Genomic DNA, 20000 nt, shown 5'->3' on the forward strand with positions numbered 1-20000 from the left:
AGGGGTCGGGGGTCGGAGAGGACCACTTAAGATGTTGCTTCATGTTATTTAAGAAGGCTGTGACGTTTGTATTGCACTGAAAAGACTTCAGGAATTTTAATGTGCTCTCTCTCTCTCTCTCTCTCTCTCTCTCTCTCTCTCTCTCTCTCTCTCTCTCTCTCTCTCTCTCAAGTTACACGGGTACACATTTTGTATAATATGTGTGTGTGTCTCTCAAGTTACACAGGTGCACATCTCTCTCTCTCTCTCTCTCTCTCTCTCTCCTCTCTCTCTCTCTTCTTCTTCTTTTTCTTCTTCTCTTCTCATTTAATGCCCAATTGATACACAGACATAAATAAAAATGATTGTTCAAATTTTACTTTTATATTAATTCTCATCAACTTGACTAATCTCTCTCCTCCTCTCCTCTCTCTCTCCTCTCTCTCTCTCTCTCTCTCTCTCTCTCTGTAAGGTCTGTTCCCACTTATTACCCAGTAGATGCACAGGCATAAAAAAAAATATTTTTCAGATGTCTCTTTTCTGTTCTGTGACTTGACAATTCTCCTTTGTCACACACACACACACACACACACACACACACACGAAGCTTTCACAGACTCGCGCGCAACCATAAACGGATACACTGGCGCGCACGCGCACTTGGATTTGTCTTTTACGAAAGTTGGGATAGGTCAGGATCTCTCTCTCTCTCTCTCTCTCTCTCTCTCTCTCTCTCTCTCTCTCCTTAACGGGATGCCTTTACCTGTAAAATACAAGCTTCATTTGTTCTACAGTGTACAGTAATGTATACTATTTATTGTGTACTGGTTTGGTTTGTGTTTCCATAAATATTCTTCACAATTAAACCAGTTTTTATTATTTATCTTATGAGAAGTTGCAGACATAAGTAATTAGGTGTCATTGTGTGTGTGTGTGTGTGTGTATATATATAAATATATATATATATATATATATATATATATATATATATATATATATATATATATATATATATACACACACACACACACACACACAATGACACCTAACTAACATATATATATATATATATATATATATATATATATATATATATATATAGAATATATTGGTATAATATATTCTCGTATATGTATGTACATATTATTATTATTATTAGTTTATTATTATATTTTATTCACAAATATATCAGTTATTTTGTATATGTCATAATTGTGGGTTTTTAATAGCAATAATACAATCCCGACATTGTGATTGTTCTTTTACAGTATTATTATTATTATTATTATTATTATTATTATTATTATTATTATTATCAAAATAACGAATGAAGAAGTGTAAATAATATTAATAAATAATGAAATAAAAAAAACTCAAAAACTAAAAAATAATGATAATAATCAACAATAAATAAATAAAATAAATAAGTTATATATTTGTTTATTTATTTAATTAATAATAATAAAATAAACAAAAAGGCATTTAAACTCCAAAATGATAATAGTATAATCAGCAAGTAAATAAATAAATTAATTAATTGATTTATTTATTTTATTAAATTAATTTATTTTATGAAATTATTAATTGATTATTTATTTAATAAAATCCAAGTTAAAAAAAAAATTGAATTTTAAGCCCCCCCCCTAAAAAAAAAAAATAATAATAATAATAATAACATTTGGTTAACATTCCTCTTTGGAGAAGGGTAATAATGGCCAACCTACTAATGAGTTTTGCCTACGTTAGGCGAAAGGCCAACTAATAGATTCCCAGCCGAGCTAGCGTGGAAAAAAAAAGAGAACAGCAACAGACAGAAGACACCAGTGTTGTTTTGAGAGCCGAAGATAAGAGATAATTGTTGTTCCGAGGCGAGCGAAAGATAGATTTTTTTTTTTTTTTTTTTTTTTTTGACAGGAAAACGAAAATATCGAGTGAAAACCTAAAAATTACACGTTGTATTTTTTCAAATTGATTTTTTGAGTATTAATTGATGTCACTCGCCTCCAAGAGGATTTCGTGACATTGGAAGGCTGCCGTGCGTTAGTATCCTAAGTCTGTTCTCATAGTATTGTGATAATAATATATTTCCCTTTTTATCTGTTTTATTAATTTACTCTATTTTATTTAATGACATCTCTTCTTTCTGTATTTGCTGTCCATTTTTATCTCTTGTTTTGTTGATTTACTCTATTATTTTTCTCTAATGAAACTTCGTCTTTCTGTAATTCCTGTTACCTCCTGTTACTTCTTTCAAAGTCACATCATATTCTTAGGAAGCCTGAATTTCAAGTCGTTGGCCCCTTTGGTGGGCTTGTTCCATATGGGTAGGGTTCGTCTTGTAAATAATAATAATAATAATAATAATAATAATAATAATAATAATAATAATAATAATAATGATGATGAAAGCTGTTTCAGGTTAGGGAAGGAAGGTGAAAAAATCAATTAAAAAGTCGCCATTAGTGAACTGCGCTGAATGCACGGCTCAAGGTGAATGCAGTCTTTTCGGAGAGGCCCCTTTGAGGGCCAACTCTCTCTCTCTCTCTCTCTCTCAAATCTTATCTCCCGTCCGCTCTCTCTCTCTCTCTCTCTCTTCCCCCCACTCTCTCTCGTCTCCTCTCTCCTCTCTCTCTCTCTTCACGAGAAATGAGAGTGAATGGAGTGGGAAGAAGAGGGCGTTAACAAATCCCCTCCCCACTCCACTCTGAATTTCATCAACATTTTTGCTCTGTGCTGAAGTAAACGACGAATAGAACTGATATAAAGGGGTGGCTTCAGAGTTGAAAATTATTTAAAGAGTTGGCTTCAAAAAAGGAAAAATGATTTACATGGGTGGCTTCAGAGAAAAAATGATTTAAAGGGATGGCTTCAGAGGAAAAATAATTTAAATGTTTGACTTCAGAGAAAAAATGATTTAAAGTGGTGGCTTCGGAGAAGAAATTATTTAAAGGGATGGCCTCAGAGAAGAAATGATTTAAAGGGATGGCGTCAGAGGAAAAATGATTTAAAGGGACGGCTTCAGAGGTAAAAATGATTTAAAGTGGTGGCCTCAAAGGAAAAATGATTTAAAGGGGTGGCTTCAGGGGAAAAAGGATTTAAAGGGGTTGCCTCAGAGGAAAAATTATTGAAAAGGGTGGCTGAAGAGGATAAAATATGTGAATAGTCACTGACACATTCATCACATAATAACTGACTGCATATATAAAGGAACATGCAATCTTCTACTTCTGCATGCTAACCCTGTGTCAATTCCTATAACTCTCTTTCTTCCTCCTTGTCTTCCCGTCCATCAATTCCTATATAACTATTCCTCCTTGTCTTCCATTTGAATCTAGAGAGAGAGAGAGAGAGAGAGAGAGAGAGAGAGATTCTTGAATAGAAGCTGTGTTGTAGGGAAGGCTGGGTGGGTACTGGTATCCTGTAAGGAGAGGGGGGGCCGGGGTCACCGCTCCCCTCCCTCCCTGCCCCCCTCTTTAATTTCTCTGTTCGGAAAGTTCCCTGTTGCGTCATGGCTTCTGAAAAGGGGGCGGGGCTTGTATTGATACCCACTGGGGAGGGGGCGGGGCCCAAGAGGGGTGGAGAGGAAACTTCTGCTGGGAGGGGGAGGAGTGGAAGGGGCTTGGCTTATATTGACCAATGAGAACCCGGGATGACGGGAGGGGAGATAATGCTCTTGAGGGTTGTTGGTGAGGTTGGGGAGGTGGGGTGGGTCCTGCTTCGTCCCTTTCCCCACACCCCGCCCCCCTGTGGGGAGGGGGGAGTGGCATAGAAAGTCGATTTGTTAGCGAGTGTTCAGATTTTTTTTCTTCATTTTTGAGGTCCTCATCAAGTGAATGCTATACATTCGCGTCTTTGTGGGTCTGGGTGTGCCCTTATAAACTCCCACCCCCCCTCACCGTTGAATAGGCCTGTCATTCTACCCTTAGGCTTATTGTAGTTAATACAGTAGCAGTTTTATGGCAGCGCGTAGAATGTATGATAATGGATTCCCATACAGTAGAAGATATGTTAATACATTTTCTGTTTGTAATACTGTTGATTAAATATTTATAATCATTCATTTTCATGTATAATGATATGTGGAGATGTAGAGGCATGCTTGCCCGCGTTGTTGAATTCTTTGAGTACCTTAATGAGAGAGAGAGAGAGAGAGAGAGAGAGAGAGAGAGAGAGAGAGAGAGTATTTTGTAATGATGTGCTTTGTTGTGGAATTGGTATATAGCAACTAGCAACATTTATAATGAGAGAGAGAGAGAGAGAGACCTACGTGAATAATAATCATTGATGTGTAAAAATCTGATTTGAATATTGCCTTTATAACAATATCTGTATAGAGAGAGAGAGAGAGAGATGAGATTTTGGACTGATTCTTCTTCAACATTCATGTTATTTTATTAATGTAATTCTATTCCATCTGGAATTTTTCGAATTGACCATTCATGTTTAATTATTAGTAGCTTTGGAAGTTGAAATATCTCTTCAGTGACATTATTATTATATTATTATTATTTGTTTTGTTAAAGATGATGCAGCATCAGTGGAATTGATTTTATATATGGTCTTTTAATTTTCAATTCTTATTATTCTCTTCTCATCAGGGCTGATATTTGCTAATAGCTGGCCGATGTTCATATCTCGGTGAAAGAAATGTTTTCTAAAAATAATAATTTATTGATATGATAACAAAAGTGGTTAACAAATCTTAGTCTAAGGGTGTAAACGGAATTCCAAACGTTTCCAACCGTATCATCGGTTCATTTTCAAGGAAAGGTGAGCTTGAACTGATTGAAATGGGGTCGTTCGGCGGTATGTATTGTGTCCCAGGTGCTCTGTCTGATGTGCGATACATTTTCATTGGCTGAACAGAGGATTAAGTCCCTGAGTCAAGCCGTCTTGCAGAGGTGGAAGCTCGCACTGCTCTTCTCGTGCGGACGCTGGAGACTGGGAGCGTAGTATTGGGGAAGGTCATTGCCGATAGACGGGGCCACCTGATTGGCCCGTTCGATCGGCTCTATGGTGCTGGCGGGCGGGCGCCCTTCGTGCCACCGTCGGGAGGAGTGAAGTCTCTTGGGTGGTGTTGAGGCTGGGGGTCTCTCCTTCCCGATGTGTAGGGCCTCCAGAGGCGGAGGCGACGGTGGTCTGCTGCCTTATCGATAATTCTGATATTAGGAATAATGTCATTCCTAATTATCCTGGTATTGTGGACGTTTTTTGGCATGATTATGGATGGCGCCTTCCTGCCGAGCTGGCAGATATCCTCTTCGAAAATCGCATAGTCGTCATACCAATGTAAGCGCCGGGGCATTCCCGGACAGGGCATTTGTACTGGTAGACAACGTTAGTTTTCTTGAGAGGGTCCTGCAACACGGGGGCTGGATGTTTTTCATAATCAGGCCACTGGTCTTCTTGCTCTTGTAGTAAATTATTAGTTCAACTTTTTTCGCAGGGTCCGTGGGGGAGACGTTCCTTTCTATGATGGTACGAAGGGCTCGCTCGTCCTCTTTGTATTTCTTATGAAAATACTCCCTTGTAAAAGAGAGTGAGACGTCTTCAAGGGCGGTGGACGAGGCTCTGCTGATACCACTTATCGATGTTTCTGCGAATGCATTTAGTGATGTCCGGTTGGAATACCCGTTGTTAATTAAAACTTGGGCAACACGTTCTAATTCAGTGTGCGTGTCCTTCCACGAAGAACAGTGTGAGAGAGCTCTCCTGATGAAGGCGCTGATCGCAGTGCGCTTTGTATCTCTCTGGACACAATACCAGGATAATTAGGAATGCATTATTCCTAATATCAGAATTATCGATAAGGCAGCAGACCACCGTCGCCTCCGCCTCTTGGAGGCCCTACACATCGGGAAGGAGAGACCCAGCCTCAACAACCACCCAAGAGACTTCACTCCTCCCGACGGTGGCACGAAGGGCGCGCCGCCAGCACCATAGAGCCGATCGAACGGGCCAATCAGGTGGCCCCGTCTATCGGCAATGACCTTCCCAATACTACGCTCCCAGTCTCCAGCGTCCGCACGAGAAGAGCAGTGCGAGCTTCCACCTCTGCAAGACGGCTTGACTCAGGGACTTAATCCTCTGTCCAGCCAATGAAAATGCAGCGCCCATCAGACAGAGCACCTGGGACACAATAAATACCGCCGAACGACCCCATTTCAATCAGTTCAAAGCTCACCTTTCCTTGAAAATGAACCGATGATACGGTTGGAAACGTTGGAATTCCGTTACACCCTTAGACTAAGATTTGTTAACCACTTTTGTTATCATATCAATAAATTATTATTTTTAGAAAACATTTCTTTCACCGAGATATGAACATCGGCCAGCTATTAGCAAATATCAGCCCTGATGAGAAGAGAATAATAAGAAGAATTGAAAAGACCATATATAAAATCAATTCCACTGATGCTGCCATCATCTTTAACAAAACATGTTTGAGAGAGGGTCTCCTACCTTCATATTATTATTATTATTATTATTATTATTAAGGAGTGTCATCTTGCCATTAGAGTGTGTCATCATGATTCCACAATCGTTCGTATTGAGTCTCTCTCTCTCTCTCTCTCTCTCTCTCTCTCTCCTCTCTCTCTCTCCTTTTATGTTGCTATTTATCTAATAGTCGCTCTTATGTGCGGTAGAAGAAGAGTTTGAGAATGGCCTCGAATAAGATCGACCATTCAAGTTTCATCTCTCGTCTTATTTTGTGAGTGAAAAAATCAGCGAAAATGTCGTCAACATATCTCGAACTTGAGATAACTGTTTGTCTGTCCGCCCTCAGATCTTAAAAACTACTGAGGTTAGAAGGCTGGAAATTGGTATGTTGATCATCCACCCTCCAATCATCAAACATACCAAATTGCAGCCATTTAACCTCAGCAGTTTTTATTTTATTTAAGGTTAAAGTTAGCCATCATCGTCCATCTTGTACCGCTATATGTGCCAGCAACGCAGGCCCGCTGCTGAAAGTTTCATACAGTATTATACGCTGTGCAGAAAACTCAATTCTGTGTTTGTGTAATTTCTTCACTAGTTATTTATTTATTATTTTTTGTTGGGGGGGGGGGGGGGGGGCACGGATTATTGCATTTCATATCCATTCATGAGTGCACAGTGCTGTATAAATTAGGAATATATTAACGTTAATTTAATCTAATACTCATCAACGTTTGCGTTATACATCGATTATTACTCTCTCTCTCTCTCTCTCTCTCTCTCTCTCTCTTCTCTCTCTCTCTCTCTCTCTCTCTCTCTCTCTCTCTCTCTCAGGAACGCGCGAAATTGGGTTTAATAATTTTTGCGGTAATTTTCTATTTCGTTCATTTTTGCCAAACTCTCTCTCTCTCTCTCTCTCTCTCTCTCTCGAAAAGCACCTGCTCAAGCCATTTGTCATCACTACAAAATGTTACTTTGGTGAACTCTCTCTCTCTCTCTCTCTCTCTCTCTCTCTCTCTCTCTCTCTCTCTCCACGGGCGTCAGTCGTAATCCTGGATCATACCTGTATATAGTACAATAAACGCCGTGTAGCGCACGCACACTATGTCTACCTCACCCCAAACGTATGGCACCTCACGCCTGTTATAAGTCTTTGACGCACTTGGCACTGTTGAGAGAGAGAGAGAGAGAGAGAGAGATGACGCCTTGTTCCCCTGTGGTGGATTCACCTGTAAAGATTTTGGGGTGGGGTGGGGTGGGGTAGGGGTAGGGGTAGGGGTTGAGGAAAGTTGGGTGGTGGTGGGGTGGTATTTGCTTGTAAACATACTATGCTTTGGGTCACGTCTGTGGTTGATGGTGTCTATCTATCTATCTATCTATTTATCTATCTATCTACCCATCTATCTACATACATACATATAGAAAGTAATATTTTTCTTAGATGAAAATGTAACTGAGAGTCTTCTGAGCTTCGAGTTACTTCTTAAATGGAAGTCATGCCGGAAATATAAACGTGACATAGTCGTGAGTGGGCCAGGATCATACGGGTGTAATCATCAACATTATTATTATTATTATACGTTTATAGAAGTTAAAATGATTTGGCAATTAAAATAACATGACTGAGGGAAAATAACTCAAAATAACTTGACTGAGGGAAAGTAACTCGCGTGAAGATAACTTAGGTGGAAGTTAAATAAACAGAGTGAAAATAAGTTGCATGAGTGAAAATAACTTAGGTGAAAGTTAAGTTGACAGAGGAAAAATAACATGAAAATAACTTGCCTGAGTGAAAATAACTCAGAGTGAAATTGACAGAGTAAAAAAAAAAAACAGTATTTGAATAAGATTTTGAGCTTTTTTTTTTTCAGGTATTACCAATGTTCTTTTTATGTAAAAGGTGATTGGACTGGTAACCTTATGCACCTTATCTATGGCTTTTTTGATGAAAAATTGAAAAAAAAAAAATTAAGTGGTTGGGGGTAGAGGGAGGATGGAGGATGTGGGGTGGTAGGTTGTAAATACATAGCAGTGGTTTACATAGCTACCTCTCTCTCTCTCTCTCTCTCTCTCTCTCTCTCTCTCTCTCTCTCTCTCTCATAAAGAAAGGCTTTTCCAAAGGAATCCCAGGGTATATGTCCGTATCACACAATATTGAGGATAAGAACCTATTTATAGTCTTTAGTGGGTATCTATTGGGAAGATTTTTTTCCCTTTTGCTTAACTCAAAAAATATTAGTACTTTATTTTCTTACTAATTCTTTAATTTATGTTTTCTTTACATTTTTAACCATTTGTATTTGTTCATTCGTTGGTGTTTTTCCATATTTATCTATTTATGATTTATTTTGATTTTTACCCATTAATTAAATATTTTATTTTTTAATGATATTTTTAGCTATTTATATATTATAATTTATTAGTTTGTGATTTATATTTTTACCTATTTGTTGGTTTTCTTTATAACCTTTTGTTTTACTTCTTTCAAATGAACACCATAATATTCTTTGGAAGCTTGAATCTCAAGTCAGCGAATGAAAAGGTATGGCTGAGTTCCCCCTGCAAGGAAAAAGTTATTTGAATTTCTAGAAATGGATCTCTCTCTCTCTCTCTCTCTCTCTCTCTCTCTCTCTCTCTCTCTCTCTCTCTCTCTCAAACAGAAAAATAATAATAATAATAGTAATAATAATATAATAATAATAATAATAATAATAATTGAATTTCTGGAACTGATTTTATTTGTTGTATGAATTTTTTTTCAAGTCCAGATATTTTTGTAAACAGTTCAGGATGGAGTGTACGTCCCTGGGGGGAGAGGGAAGGTTAAGGGGAAGGGGAAGGGGAGGAGAAGTGTGGGAAGGATGAGAAGGGAGAGGGGGTTGTGGGGAAGGGGGGAAGGAGTTTGGAGGAAGACCCTGGCATTAGCAGTAGCAGACGTCATCGTGCTATGGTGTTATTAAGGCTTGATTTGTTGTTTCCGGCGGCAGTTGTTATTGTTGTTGTCACGTGTTGTTGCAGGGGAATTGCGTCCCTCTGGATGACTTGTTTCGTTCTGGATTGTTTGTGCTTGTCGCTTTGTTTTTTTTTTTCTTTTATTGTTTTTGTTTTATGTCTTCGACGCCACGTGATATCCGCATGACTTGGCCAAGACTTCTTGTGTGTGACTTACCCTTTGCATTGGTTCTGACGCTTTGTTTGCTCTTGATTGCTTTGTTTATTCTGTATTCCTTTGTTTATGTATATATATATATGATATATATATATATATATATATATATATATATATATATATATATATATATATATATATTAGGGAGTTAAAAACCTTTCCTTTGTTTATTGTTGATTTGGTTTTCTGCGAAAGAACTTTGTTTTTATTTATATATTTTTAAGGCAGTTGAACAAACTTGCTTTGTCTCTGTGACCACAGAACTTGCTTTGTTAATTCCTGATGGGGCTCTCAATGGAAAATAAATTGGGTTTGTTTGTAGTATTTGATTTTGCGTTCTAAGGAAAAAGAACTGTGACGTTGTTTGTTCTTCAATTGGATCTCTATGGAAAAAGAATTGATCTGTCTTTATATCTTATCTGTCTTTTATGTATTTGTCTATGTGTCTATCTCTTCATATTTATTTATTTCATTTTTGCCGTTCGTCATTAATAAAGAAAATATAATTGTATTAGATTAGTTCAAGTTTCCATATTTGGTGACCACAACCCCTGATGTGTTTAGAACATTTATCTCCTATTATATAGACTTAATATTTAAAATAATCTAGTTTCGTTTCATAATATTTAGTATTTCATCTTAATTGTAACATCAAGCATTTGTGCCCCACTCGAAGAATGGAGAGGATCACCTAATGTTCTCAGGTAGTATGAAAATCCACGGTTAGACACCTCTGTGTGTGTGTGTGTGTGTGTGTGGAGAGCAATTGTGTTTAAGAGTGGCCAAGGTGAACTGTGTTAGCCACTTTCCGGAACCTTTTTGTTCAGTTCCTCAAGGCGACATGAAAATGATTGCTTGGGTTCTCTCTCTCTCTCTCTCTCCTCTCTCTCTCTCTCTCTCTCTCTCTCTCTGTTGTTCATTGACCCAACGTGTTATTTTAAATCGTTTTATAATACTCTTTTTAAAAGATTCGGTTGATTGAAGGTACTGTAACCATCATGTGAAGCTTGATGTTAATTGTGAGGAAATGTAAACTGCAAATAGTTATTGATGGTAAATGATATTTAACGATACTTGAAGGATCATCGAGATTACTCGCTGGTTGTGTTGACGGGGTTGGGGGGTGGGGGAGGGTGGGGTGGAGAGGAGGAGGAGGAGAGGGGTGTGGAAGGGGGGAGAAGGGGAACTTGTTACATAATGTATGAGGGATAGACTTCGCTTTTGTTGAAAGAGTTTGCTCTTTTATAATAATATAAGCATTTCAAATTTATTATAGACACCCTAGAAGCGTTTTCATTTTTATTTTGCTGTATTCTCTCTCTCTCTCTCTCTCTCTCTCTCTCTCTCTCTCTCTCTCTCTCTCTCTCTCTCTCCGGTTTTGATATTCCAAAATTATATTTATAGGTAACATGTATATAAATAGTTAATATAGATACGAATTTTGGAAGATAATAGAAACTAAACGTCCCATGTATATTATATATATATATATATATATATATATATATATATATATATATATATAATAATATATATAAAGTACTGCAGAGCAAAGTTATATTCACCTGCAGAAAGGGTCACCTGTAATAATTAGATTGAAAACCGTGGAAGGACCTGTGTGATAATATGTTTTCGTTCGTCACATTGCAGGTGTCCAGGGGCAGGTGTGCTCATATCGTCACCAACTTTTTGGGTGGGAGGGTAACACAGGTGTTCACTTAATGACACTATTGGAGGGACCACCTGTCTTGAAGGTCATGTATGGAGCTCTGGGTGTACTGTGTGTGTGTGTAGGATGTATATGTATCTATACGTATATATATCAGATGTATATGTATCTATACGTATATATATTATTATAAAGCAATCAACACATAACCCCGCATGGAACAGAAATTACATTTCTGTACTCACATCGGGATCAAACCCAGGTTGTACTTCAAGTATAAAGGCAAGGTGTGAATCAGTTTGTAGTAAGCGCCCTTGTCTTTCAATTGGAAGACCCCCTGGGATCGATCCCAGTGGCCTCTTTTATCATTCGTAAAATGGAATTGAAAATAGCAGTGGAAGAGCTGTGATAATTATATGCCGCCACCTCTGCAAATGCTTTTCAGAAATTATTGAAGGAGAATGATTACGTCATAGAGGTAAATTATATTTTTATATAACATATATGTTACACAAGCACAAGTGTGTGTGTATTATATATTTCGTTAATGAATAAAAAAAAAAAATGGAAATAGCAAATCTAGGTAGAGGTTATTTTGTTTTCTTGTCGTTTTTTTATTACCTACATCTTTTAATTCATTGATTTTTTTTCATTTTGTAAATGTCACTAAGAAGTGTCACTTAAGACTTTATTTTATTTAAGGATCTGATGCATATTAGTAGGTTTATCTGCTACACTCATCCATCCATTTTTTTTTATTTCTTGCCCTTTTTTTATTACCTACAACATTTAATTCATTGAAAGTTTTTTTATTTTTATTTTGTAAATGTCACTAAGACTTTATTGAATGTAAGGACCTGATGCAGGTATGTCTGCCACGTTCATCCATTAGCTTGCAATAATATTTGTTCATGTTTTTAAAGATGATTTCCATTTTATACATTTACCTGGCAACTTTGAATTATAAATGTCTTAATTTATGGCTTGTCACGTCCATTTGATTTCCTATTGGTTCCTTCTATATATATATATATATATATATATATATATATATATATATATATATATATATTATATATAATATTACATTTCGTCTATTTTTAACAGACTTTGGAACACAAACTTGAAATTGACATATGGGTACAAGGTACAGTAAGTTCCAGAAGTGAAGCGACAAATCTCAGAATTGATCGTACTTCTATAGAAACTCATGGGGTTGCCAGTTAGTATATTTTATTCCAATTATTGTCATCCTATTTATCTGATAATATGTATCAGTGATTAACTGTATAAGCGCACAAAGTATTTCCCCAGTGAATGATCAATGTTAGTTCAGTAATTGTTTATTAATAGAAAAAAAAAGAATTTCCCCAAAGAAACATCTGGGGCTTCCAAAGTGTGATATGAAGTGTTCACCATAGAATGGCAGCAGGAACCGTGTGCATAAGCTGGCCTAATATTTGTAAATTAACTTTCTACTTTTATAGTGTTATATCGAAAGTTATTATGATTTCTTTTGATAAAGCACAGAGAAGTTTAGCATCTGATTAAATGAAATATAAATAAGACAAGTTGGTGAAAAAAAAACAAAAAACAAATCCAAGTTATGTGCGCGTTTAGCGTTGGTTACATGGTTAGGCCTATTTCAAGAATCAAGGAAATATATTTTCCAGCTTGTTAGTTAATAATTTCATGGAATTTCTCGATTGTGCAAATTTTTGCATGCGGAATTGCGTTCAGGGTCGCACCAGACAAGTATTTCGTAGGTTTCCACTTTTTTTTTTTTTTTTTTTTTTTTGTTCTTTCTTTCAGTGCATAAGTGAGACTATTCTTGTCCATACGATCCGGAGTGTGAATATGCTTGGCGAGTATTATTTTAATTCGAGTATCCCCTGTTATGCTCTCTCTCTCTCTCTCTCTCTCTCTCTCTCTCTCTCTCTCTCAGGACGTTTTTATCTATCAGGAATAACCAGAGGTCTGTTTTAAGAATCGAGCACTAGGCCTATTGGTCATGCTCGGGTGCTTCTATATATTATATTATATATATATATATACTATATATATATATATATATATATATATGTGTTGTGTGTGTGTGTGTATATTATATATATGGTTTATATATATATATATATATATATATATATGCTTAAAAAATCACAGTAGATGCACGTGACTTCATAAATAAGCGAATACCACGGGAAATGATAGTCAGGAATCCAAGCGCTTTCGTCTTTATTCAGACATCGTCAAGTAGCTCCTTGACGATGTCTGAATAAAGACGAAAGCGCTTGGATTCCTGACTATCATTTCCCGTGGTATTCGCTATATATATATATATATATATATATATATATATATATATTATAATATATATTATATATATATATCCCAAAAAAAACTCATAAAATTTCTGTTATGCAATAATACTTGACTGGATCGAACTGATGCTGGTTGTCAGTGGTGATATGAATTTGGGTGATATCACTCCCTTATGATACGCCCACTTACGCAAATTCAGTCGGTTAAATTTCACGGTTGGGATAGATTCGAAGATTTGAAGTAATAGTTGAAGTGAAAAAAGGTGGAGTTAGTATTGTGGGTAGAGGTAGAGGTAGAGGTATAGAGGGGAAAGGGGTGGGTTGGGGTCTGTCTCTCCCTACTTAACCAGATGGTGATTTTACGGGTGTTCTGGTTGTTTGCGACCGACTTTCTTATTATTTATATAGCGAGTCTGTTTCCCAGGTGCAAGGATAGGTCCTGGTGTCGGTCCTGAAGGTTCTATCTTTGCCTAAATAACAGACAGTGGCCCTGCATTGTAAGCCTTGCAATGCCCGGAACTAGGCCTAGTCACCTGAAGGTAGCAGCAGCAGTTAGAGCCTTTCTCGAAGATGGTATTTTATGTTCGGTCCTAGAAGCTAGAGTCAGAGCTACCAACCACCCCCAACTTCTCCATTGAATCTAGGTGCATTCATGGTTGATTATGTTTAATGTCGCGGAGATTTTCCCTTCACATTCTATTGATACTTGCATGGTTTTATGCATCTTTGCTAAAATAATTGAAAATATACTATAATATTAAATATTTGTTTCCACATTGCTCGAAATATACATTGGTAATGTTGGTCATCCTGTGTTGAACGAAAATTTCAAATTGTTTCGTTTCTATAGTTTGAAGTAATTGCTATACTTTAAAATAATTACTATTGCCGTAATTTTTTCTTATGATTGTTATAAATATCATAGATTTGATATTTGTGCATCATATGTTAGCTTTATTTTGCTTGATAGAGCTTTCACTGTGGAAAAAATATATATTTTTCAGCTACGATTTATAGTTGCCAGTTAGTGAATTTCGAACGAAATTCTCTGAAATTTGTCGCTTCAGTTTTGGAACTTACTGTACTTAGGTCTCTCTCTCTCTCTCTCTCTCTCTCTCTCTCTCTCTCTCTCTCTCTCTCTCTCCACATGCTGCAGTATAATTATTATTCTCCTGAGAATCACATGTTGATAATGGAATAGCTGCATTTTCACAGCAATGTAACTGCAATATAGGAACACGGTAATACAGCTGTAATACAGCAAAAAAATAATGCAGGAAACAGCAACCCAACAATATAGCAACTCAACACTACAGCAATATGGCAATATAGCAACAACAACAAAGCAGTATAGCAACACAGCAGTACATTAAAACATCAATACGGCAACACAGCAGCAATGCAACATTACAGCAACACTTCAACACAGCAATATAGAAGCTTATCTTATCTGTTGCTGCATTTGGTATTTGATATATTTCACCTTTGTGTCTTTCCCGTTAACCAGGTATACTCTCTCTCTCTCTCTCTCTCTCTCTCTCTCTCTCTCTCTCTCTCTCTCTCTCGATCATTTCATGATCTTGAATGACTTGTCTCGTAAATATTATTGGACGATTTCTTCAGTGTTGGTGTTGGAGGATTGTGCTGGCGATGGTGTTGGTGGTTGGTATAGGTGGAGATGTAGGTGATGGTGATGCTGTTGATATTGGTTGTTAGTAATGTTGGTGATGGTGCTAGGTGTGGTAGGTGTGATTGGTGTGTGGCGATGGTGATGGTGTTGACATTGGTGTTGGTGATGCTTTTGGTGTAGGTGTTATTGTTGGTGTTGGTTGTTAGGAATGTTGGTGATGATGTTAGTGGTTAGTGATGGTGTAGATGGTTAGTGTTGGTGGTTGGTGATGGTGTTGGTGTTGTTTGTTAGTAATGTTGGTGATGGTGGTTAGTGCTGGTGCAATTGTTTGTGGTGGTGTTGATGGTTGATGTTGGTGATGTTGTTTGTTGTTGGTGTTGGTGACAGAGGTGTCCACGAGCGATGGTGGTGGTGGACCGTCCATGAAAACCAACTAGCAAGGCACAGCAGGCAGCTCTCATGCTCGTAGGAGAAGAAGAAGAAGAAGGGCCCTCTCTCTCTCTCTCTCTCTCTCTCTCTCTCTCTCTCTCTCTCTCTGCCGCTCGCTCGCTCGCTCGCTGGCTCTCTGGCCTGCTCTCCCTCTCTCTCTCTCTCTCCGTCAGTTGCGTGTCGGCTGCGATAGTGAACGGTTGTCCGGGCCCCCCCACTGAAGAGCCATGTCTGTGTGTCCTATTGTGCGAGCTCCTCCTTCGTCATGTATTTCTGCACGCAAAGGCGGTGGTCCCTTGCGTGCATCAGCGGTAGCCGCGGGCTGATGGGAGCCAGTGTTAAAAGCAAGCACGCGCGCGCGTGCACTTGCACGCACGCACGCAAGAAGCACTCGGAAATATCAGCCAAAATCGCTCGCAAGCCTTTGGAAATGATATCTAAAGAAGGTGGATGAATCTTGTGTCATTCTTTTTTTTATTTTGTTATATTTCTATTTTTATTTTTGTCATTGATTTTTTTACCCAATTCGGTGTCAACATACACTAATTAATGTTTGTTTAATCGTTTGTTCATTTTAGTACTCTTGTGTTTTTTTGTGTTTTTGTTTAGAAAACAAACTAAAACAAAGGAAGTTTATATTTGCTCAGTTTTATATCTTCACTTCAGTTTTGTGTATACGACAACGCCATATTTTTTTTCCTTTTGTTTTTTATTTGTTCATTTCTTTTGTTTATTTGGCTCCGTGGCACGAATGTCCGACCATTCGTCATTCATCCACGCACAAGGCCACCCCTTCCCCTCCCCTTTCCCCTTCCCCTTCCCCTTCCCCCTTTCCCTTCCCCTTCCCCTTCCCCCTACCTGGGTCCTGTAAGGCAAAGTTGAAATCTCTGACCCTTTTGCTTTATAAAGCTTATGACCTGTAAGTTTTATAACTATATAAAATTATACCTCCTGTACCATACTACGTACGTCTTCCTTCTCTCTCTCTCTCTCTCTCTCTCTCTCTCTCTCTCTCTCTGGGTGGTTTTCGGTGTATTCGTCATCATCACGTGAGACTCGTCACTCTCTCGTTACGTAACAAAACAGCCCCGCTGGCTATAGGTAGATCCGGAGAATGGTGAGAAGATACAGGAGAGAGATAAAGACATATATACAGTCACCTGTAGCTCTTGAAGATGTTACAGGATTGGAGGATGAATACTGATGGCTATTTGCAGAATGAGGAGATATACAGTCACCTGTAGATCAAGAGTATCTTTAAACATGGTGGAAGATAACGGACGGAATTCACGATAGAATGAGGACATACAGTCACCTGTAGCCCCAAGAGTTTACACATAAATGGAGGCTGATTCCAGCTGGCATTATGAGGAGATATACAGTCGCCTGTAGATCAAGAGTATCTTTAAAAATGGTGGATGACAAAATGGACGGTTTCTTTGTTAAATAGTAAAGAAAAGAAAGAAAAAAAAGAGTTGCTTGCTCATGATGACGATGGCGCAACAGAGAGGATTTACAAGGAAAAACCGGAGAGGATTAGACTCGAAGGTAAGCAAGCCTTAGTGTGTATTTTTACGGTGTAGTTGTGTACTGTTTGTCTTCCTTCGTCCGTATATAGGCCTACACTTTCGTAAGTGTATGGTTGTATGTCTGTACTTCTTGGGGATTTGTATTGGTTCTTGTCGGGCTTGCAAAATGCAATCGTTTTTTTTTAATCTTATTAGCCAGTGTTGTTATTTGTTTTGATATTTGGCAATTAATTACGAGTAGTCATTGCTGTGAATGACATGTACTGGAATAGGCCTATGTATTGTTTATCAAATACATAGTGTTATTCACATACACTTGTAGGCCTAGCGCCGTGAAGCCGTTCTGAATATCATCAGGCAGTAATGACATCTCTAGTCTCTTTTACTAATGGAACATTTGGCCACTAATTACGAGTCAGTATTGTGAATGATGCGTCCTGTAATAGGCCTACGTATTATTTATCAAATACATATTTACACTCGTATAGGCCTAGTTTTATGCAATCATTTTGGCTCTTGTTAGGTAGTGGTGGCTCTAGTTTTTCGTTCCATTGCGAAATTTTGCAACTAAGTGCGACCCTATATTGTTTATAAAATGCATAGCATTAACTAATAAAAGATACAGAAAAAATACATAGCATTATTCACTCTTGTATAGGCCTAGTTATTCTAAATTTGGCATCTCATTTCGAGCCCATATTGTGAATGATGTGTGCTGGAATAGGCCTATATATTGTTTATCAGATACATAGCATTATTCACACTTGTATATGCCTAGTAATTCGAAATTTGGCAAATTGCCAACTAATTACGAGTTATTGTTTTGATTAATATATGCTGGAGTAGGCTAGGTATTATTGATCAAATTCAAACAATGCACATTCCTGTAGGCTTAGCTACATGCAGCCTTTTTGTGGTTTGTTCCATTACGATATTTCGTAACTCATTCTTTGTCCAATATTGCGAATGACATGCATGTGCTGTAATAGGGATGTGCGTATTTTTTTTTTTATCAAAAACATATCTTTTCACATTTTAAGGCCAAGTTATTCTGTATTTGGCAACTAGTTACGAGCTCATATTTTGAATGACATATGCTGTAATAGGCCTATGCATATTGTTTATCAAATATATATCACTATTCACACTTTCAGGCCTATTTCTTCTATATTTGGCAACTGATTACGAGGTCATATTCTGAATGACATATGCTGGAATATGCCTCTGTATTGTGTATAAAAATATCACTAGTCACACTTTTAGGCCTAGTTATTCTATATTTGGCAACTGGTTACGAGTCCATATTATGAATGGCATATGTTGGATAGGCCTATGCATTGTTTCAAAAATATATCACTTCACACTTCTAGGCCTAATTCTTCTATATTTGGCAATTGATTACGAGTCCATATTATGAATGACATATGCTGGAATAGGCCTATGCATTGTTTCAAAAATATATAGTATCACTTTACACTTCTAGGCCTAATTCTTCTATATTTGGCAACTAATACGAGTCCATATTATGAATGACGTATGCTGGAATAGGCCTATGCATTGTTTCAAAAAATATATAGTATCACTTCACACTTGTAGGCAAAATTCTTCTATATTTGGCAACTAATTACGAGTTCGTATTTTGAATGACATGCTGGAATAGGCCTATGCAGTTCCAAAAATATATATCACTTCACACTTCTAGGCCTAATTCTTCTATATTTGGCAACTAATTACGAGTCCATATTATGAATGACATATGCTGGAATAGGCCTATGCAGTGTTTCAAAAATATATATCACTTCACACTTCTAGGCCTAATTCTTCACGTATGCTGGAATAGGCCTATGCATTGTTTCAAAAATATACAGTATCACTTTACACTTCTAGGCCTAATTCTTCTATATTTGGCAACTAATTACGAGTCCATATTATGAATGACATATGCTGGAATAGGCCTATGCAGTGTTTAAAAAATATAGATCACTTCCACTTCTAGCCCTAATTCTTCACGTATGCTGGAATAGGCCTATGCATTGTTTCAAAAATATATAGTATCACTTCACACTTCTAGGCCTAATTCTTCTATATTTGGCAACTAATTACGAGTTCGTATTTTGAATGACATGCTGGAATAGGCCTATGCAGTTTCAAAAATACATATCACTTCACACTTCTAGGCCTAATTCTTCTATATTTGGCAACTAATTACGAGTCCATATTATGAATGACATATGCTGGAATAGGCCTATGCAGTGTTTCAAAAATATATATCACTTCACACTTCTAGGCCTAATTCTTCACGTATGCTGGAATAGGCCTATGCATTGTTTCAAAAATATATAGTATCACTTCACACTTCTAGGCCTAATTCTTCTACATTTGGCAATTGATTACGAGTCCATATTATGAATGACATATGCTGGAATAGGCCTATGCAGTGTTTCAAAAATATCACTTCACACTTCTAGGCCCAATTCTTCTATATTTGACAACTGATTACGAGTCCATATTATGAATGACATGTGCTGGAATAGGCCTATGTATTGTGTTTCAAGAATATAAATCACTTCACACTTCTATGCCTAGTTCTTCTATATTTGGTAACTAATAACGAGTTCGTATTTTGAATGACATGCTGGAATAGGCCTATGTATTGTGTCAAATATATATATATATATATATATATATATATATATATATATATATATATAAAATATATATATCATCATCATTCGCACTTCGCGCTTAGCTTTTGTTTCGTGCTTGTGATTTGCATGACGAGAAGCAACCATACCGGTTCATCACTCATCTGTGTCACCCGTCTATTGATTGT

The 20000-nt window shown here is 37.3% G+C and overlaps 1 protein-coding gene across 4 annotated transcripts in view; it reads left to right on the forward strand.

Annotated features, from left to right (window-relative positions):
- The window catches only part of LOC135206971 (DNA-directed RNA polymerases I, II, and III subunit RPABC3-like), a 140795-nt gene that overhangs the window by 26214 nt on the left and 94581 nt on the right, over positions 1-20000 (forward strand). The window contains exons 1-2 of one of the 4 annotated variants that reach the window (XM_064238529.1): positions 15808-16084; positions 16823-17186. The exons of 1 other annotated variant lie outside the window; for it this stretch is intronic. In XM_064238529.1, coding sequence (XP_064094599.1) covers positions 17057-17186 — 130 coding nt within the window. In that variant the 5' untranslated portion in view covers positions 15808-16084; positions 16823-17056. Of the gene's footprint in view, positions 1-15807; positions 16085-16822; positions 17187-20000 lie in introns of those variants that run through there. 2 more of the 4 variants (XM_064238531.1, XM_064238528.1) reach the window with 2 other exon arrangements.

The sequence above is a fragment of the Macrobrachium nipponense genome, chromosome 31 (assembly GCF_015104395.2).
Source record: "Macrobrachium nipponense isolate FS-2020 chromosome 31, ASM1510439v2, whole genome shotgun sequence".
NCBI classification, from domain to species: domain Eukaryota; kingdom Metazoa; phylum Arthropoda; class Malacostraca; order Decapoda; family Palaemonidae; genus Macrobrachium; species Macrobrachium nipponense.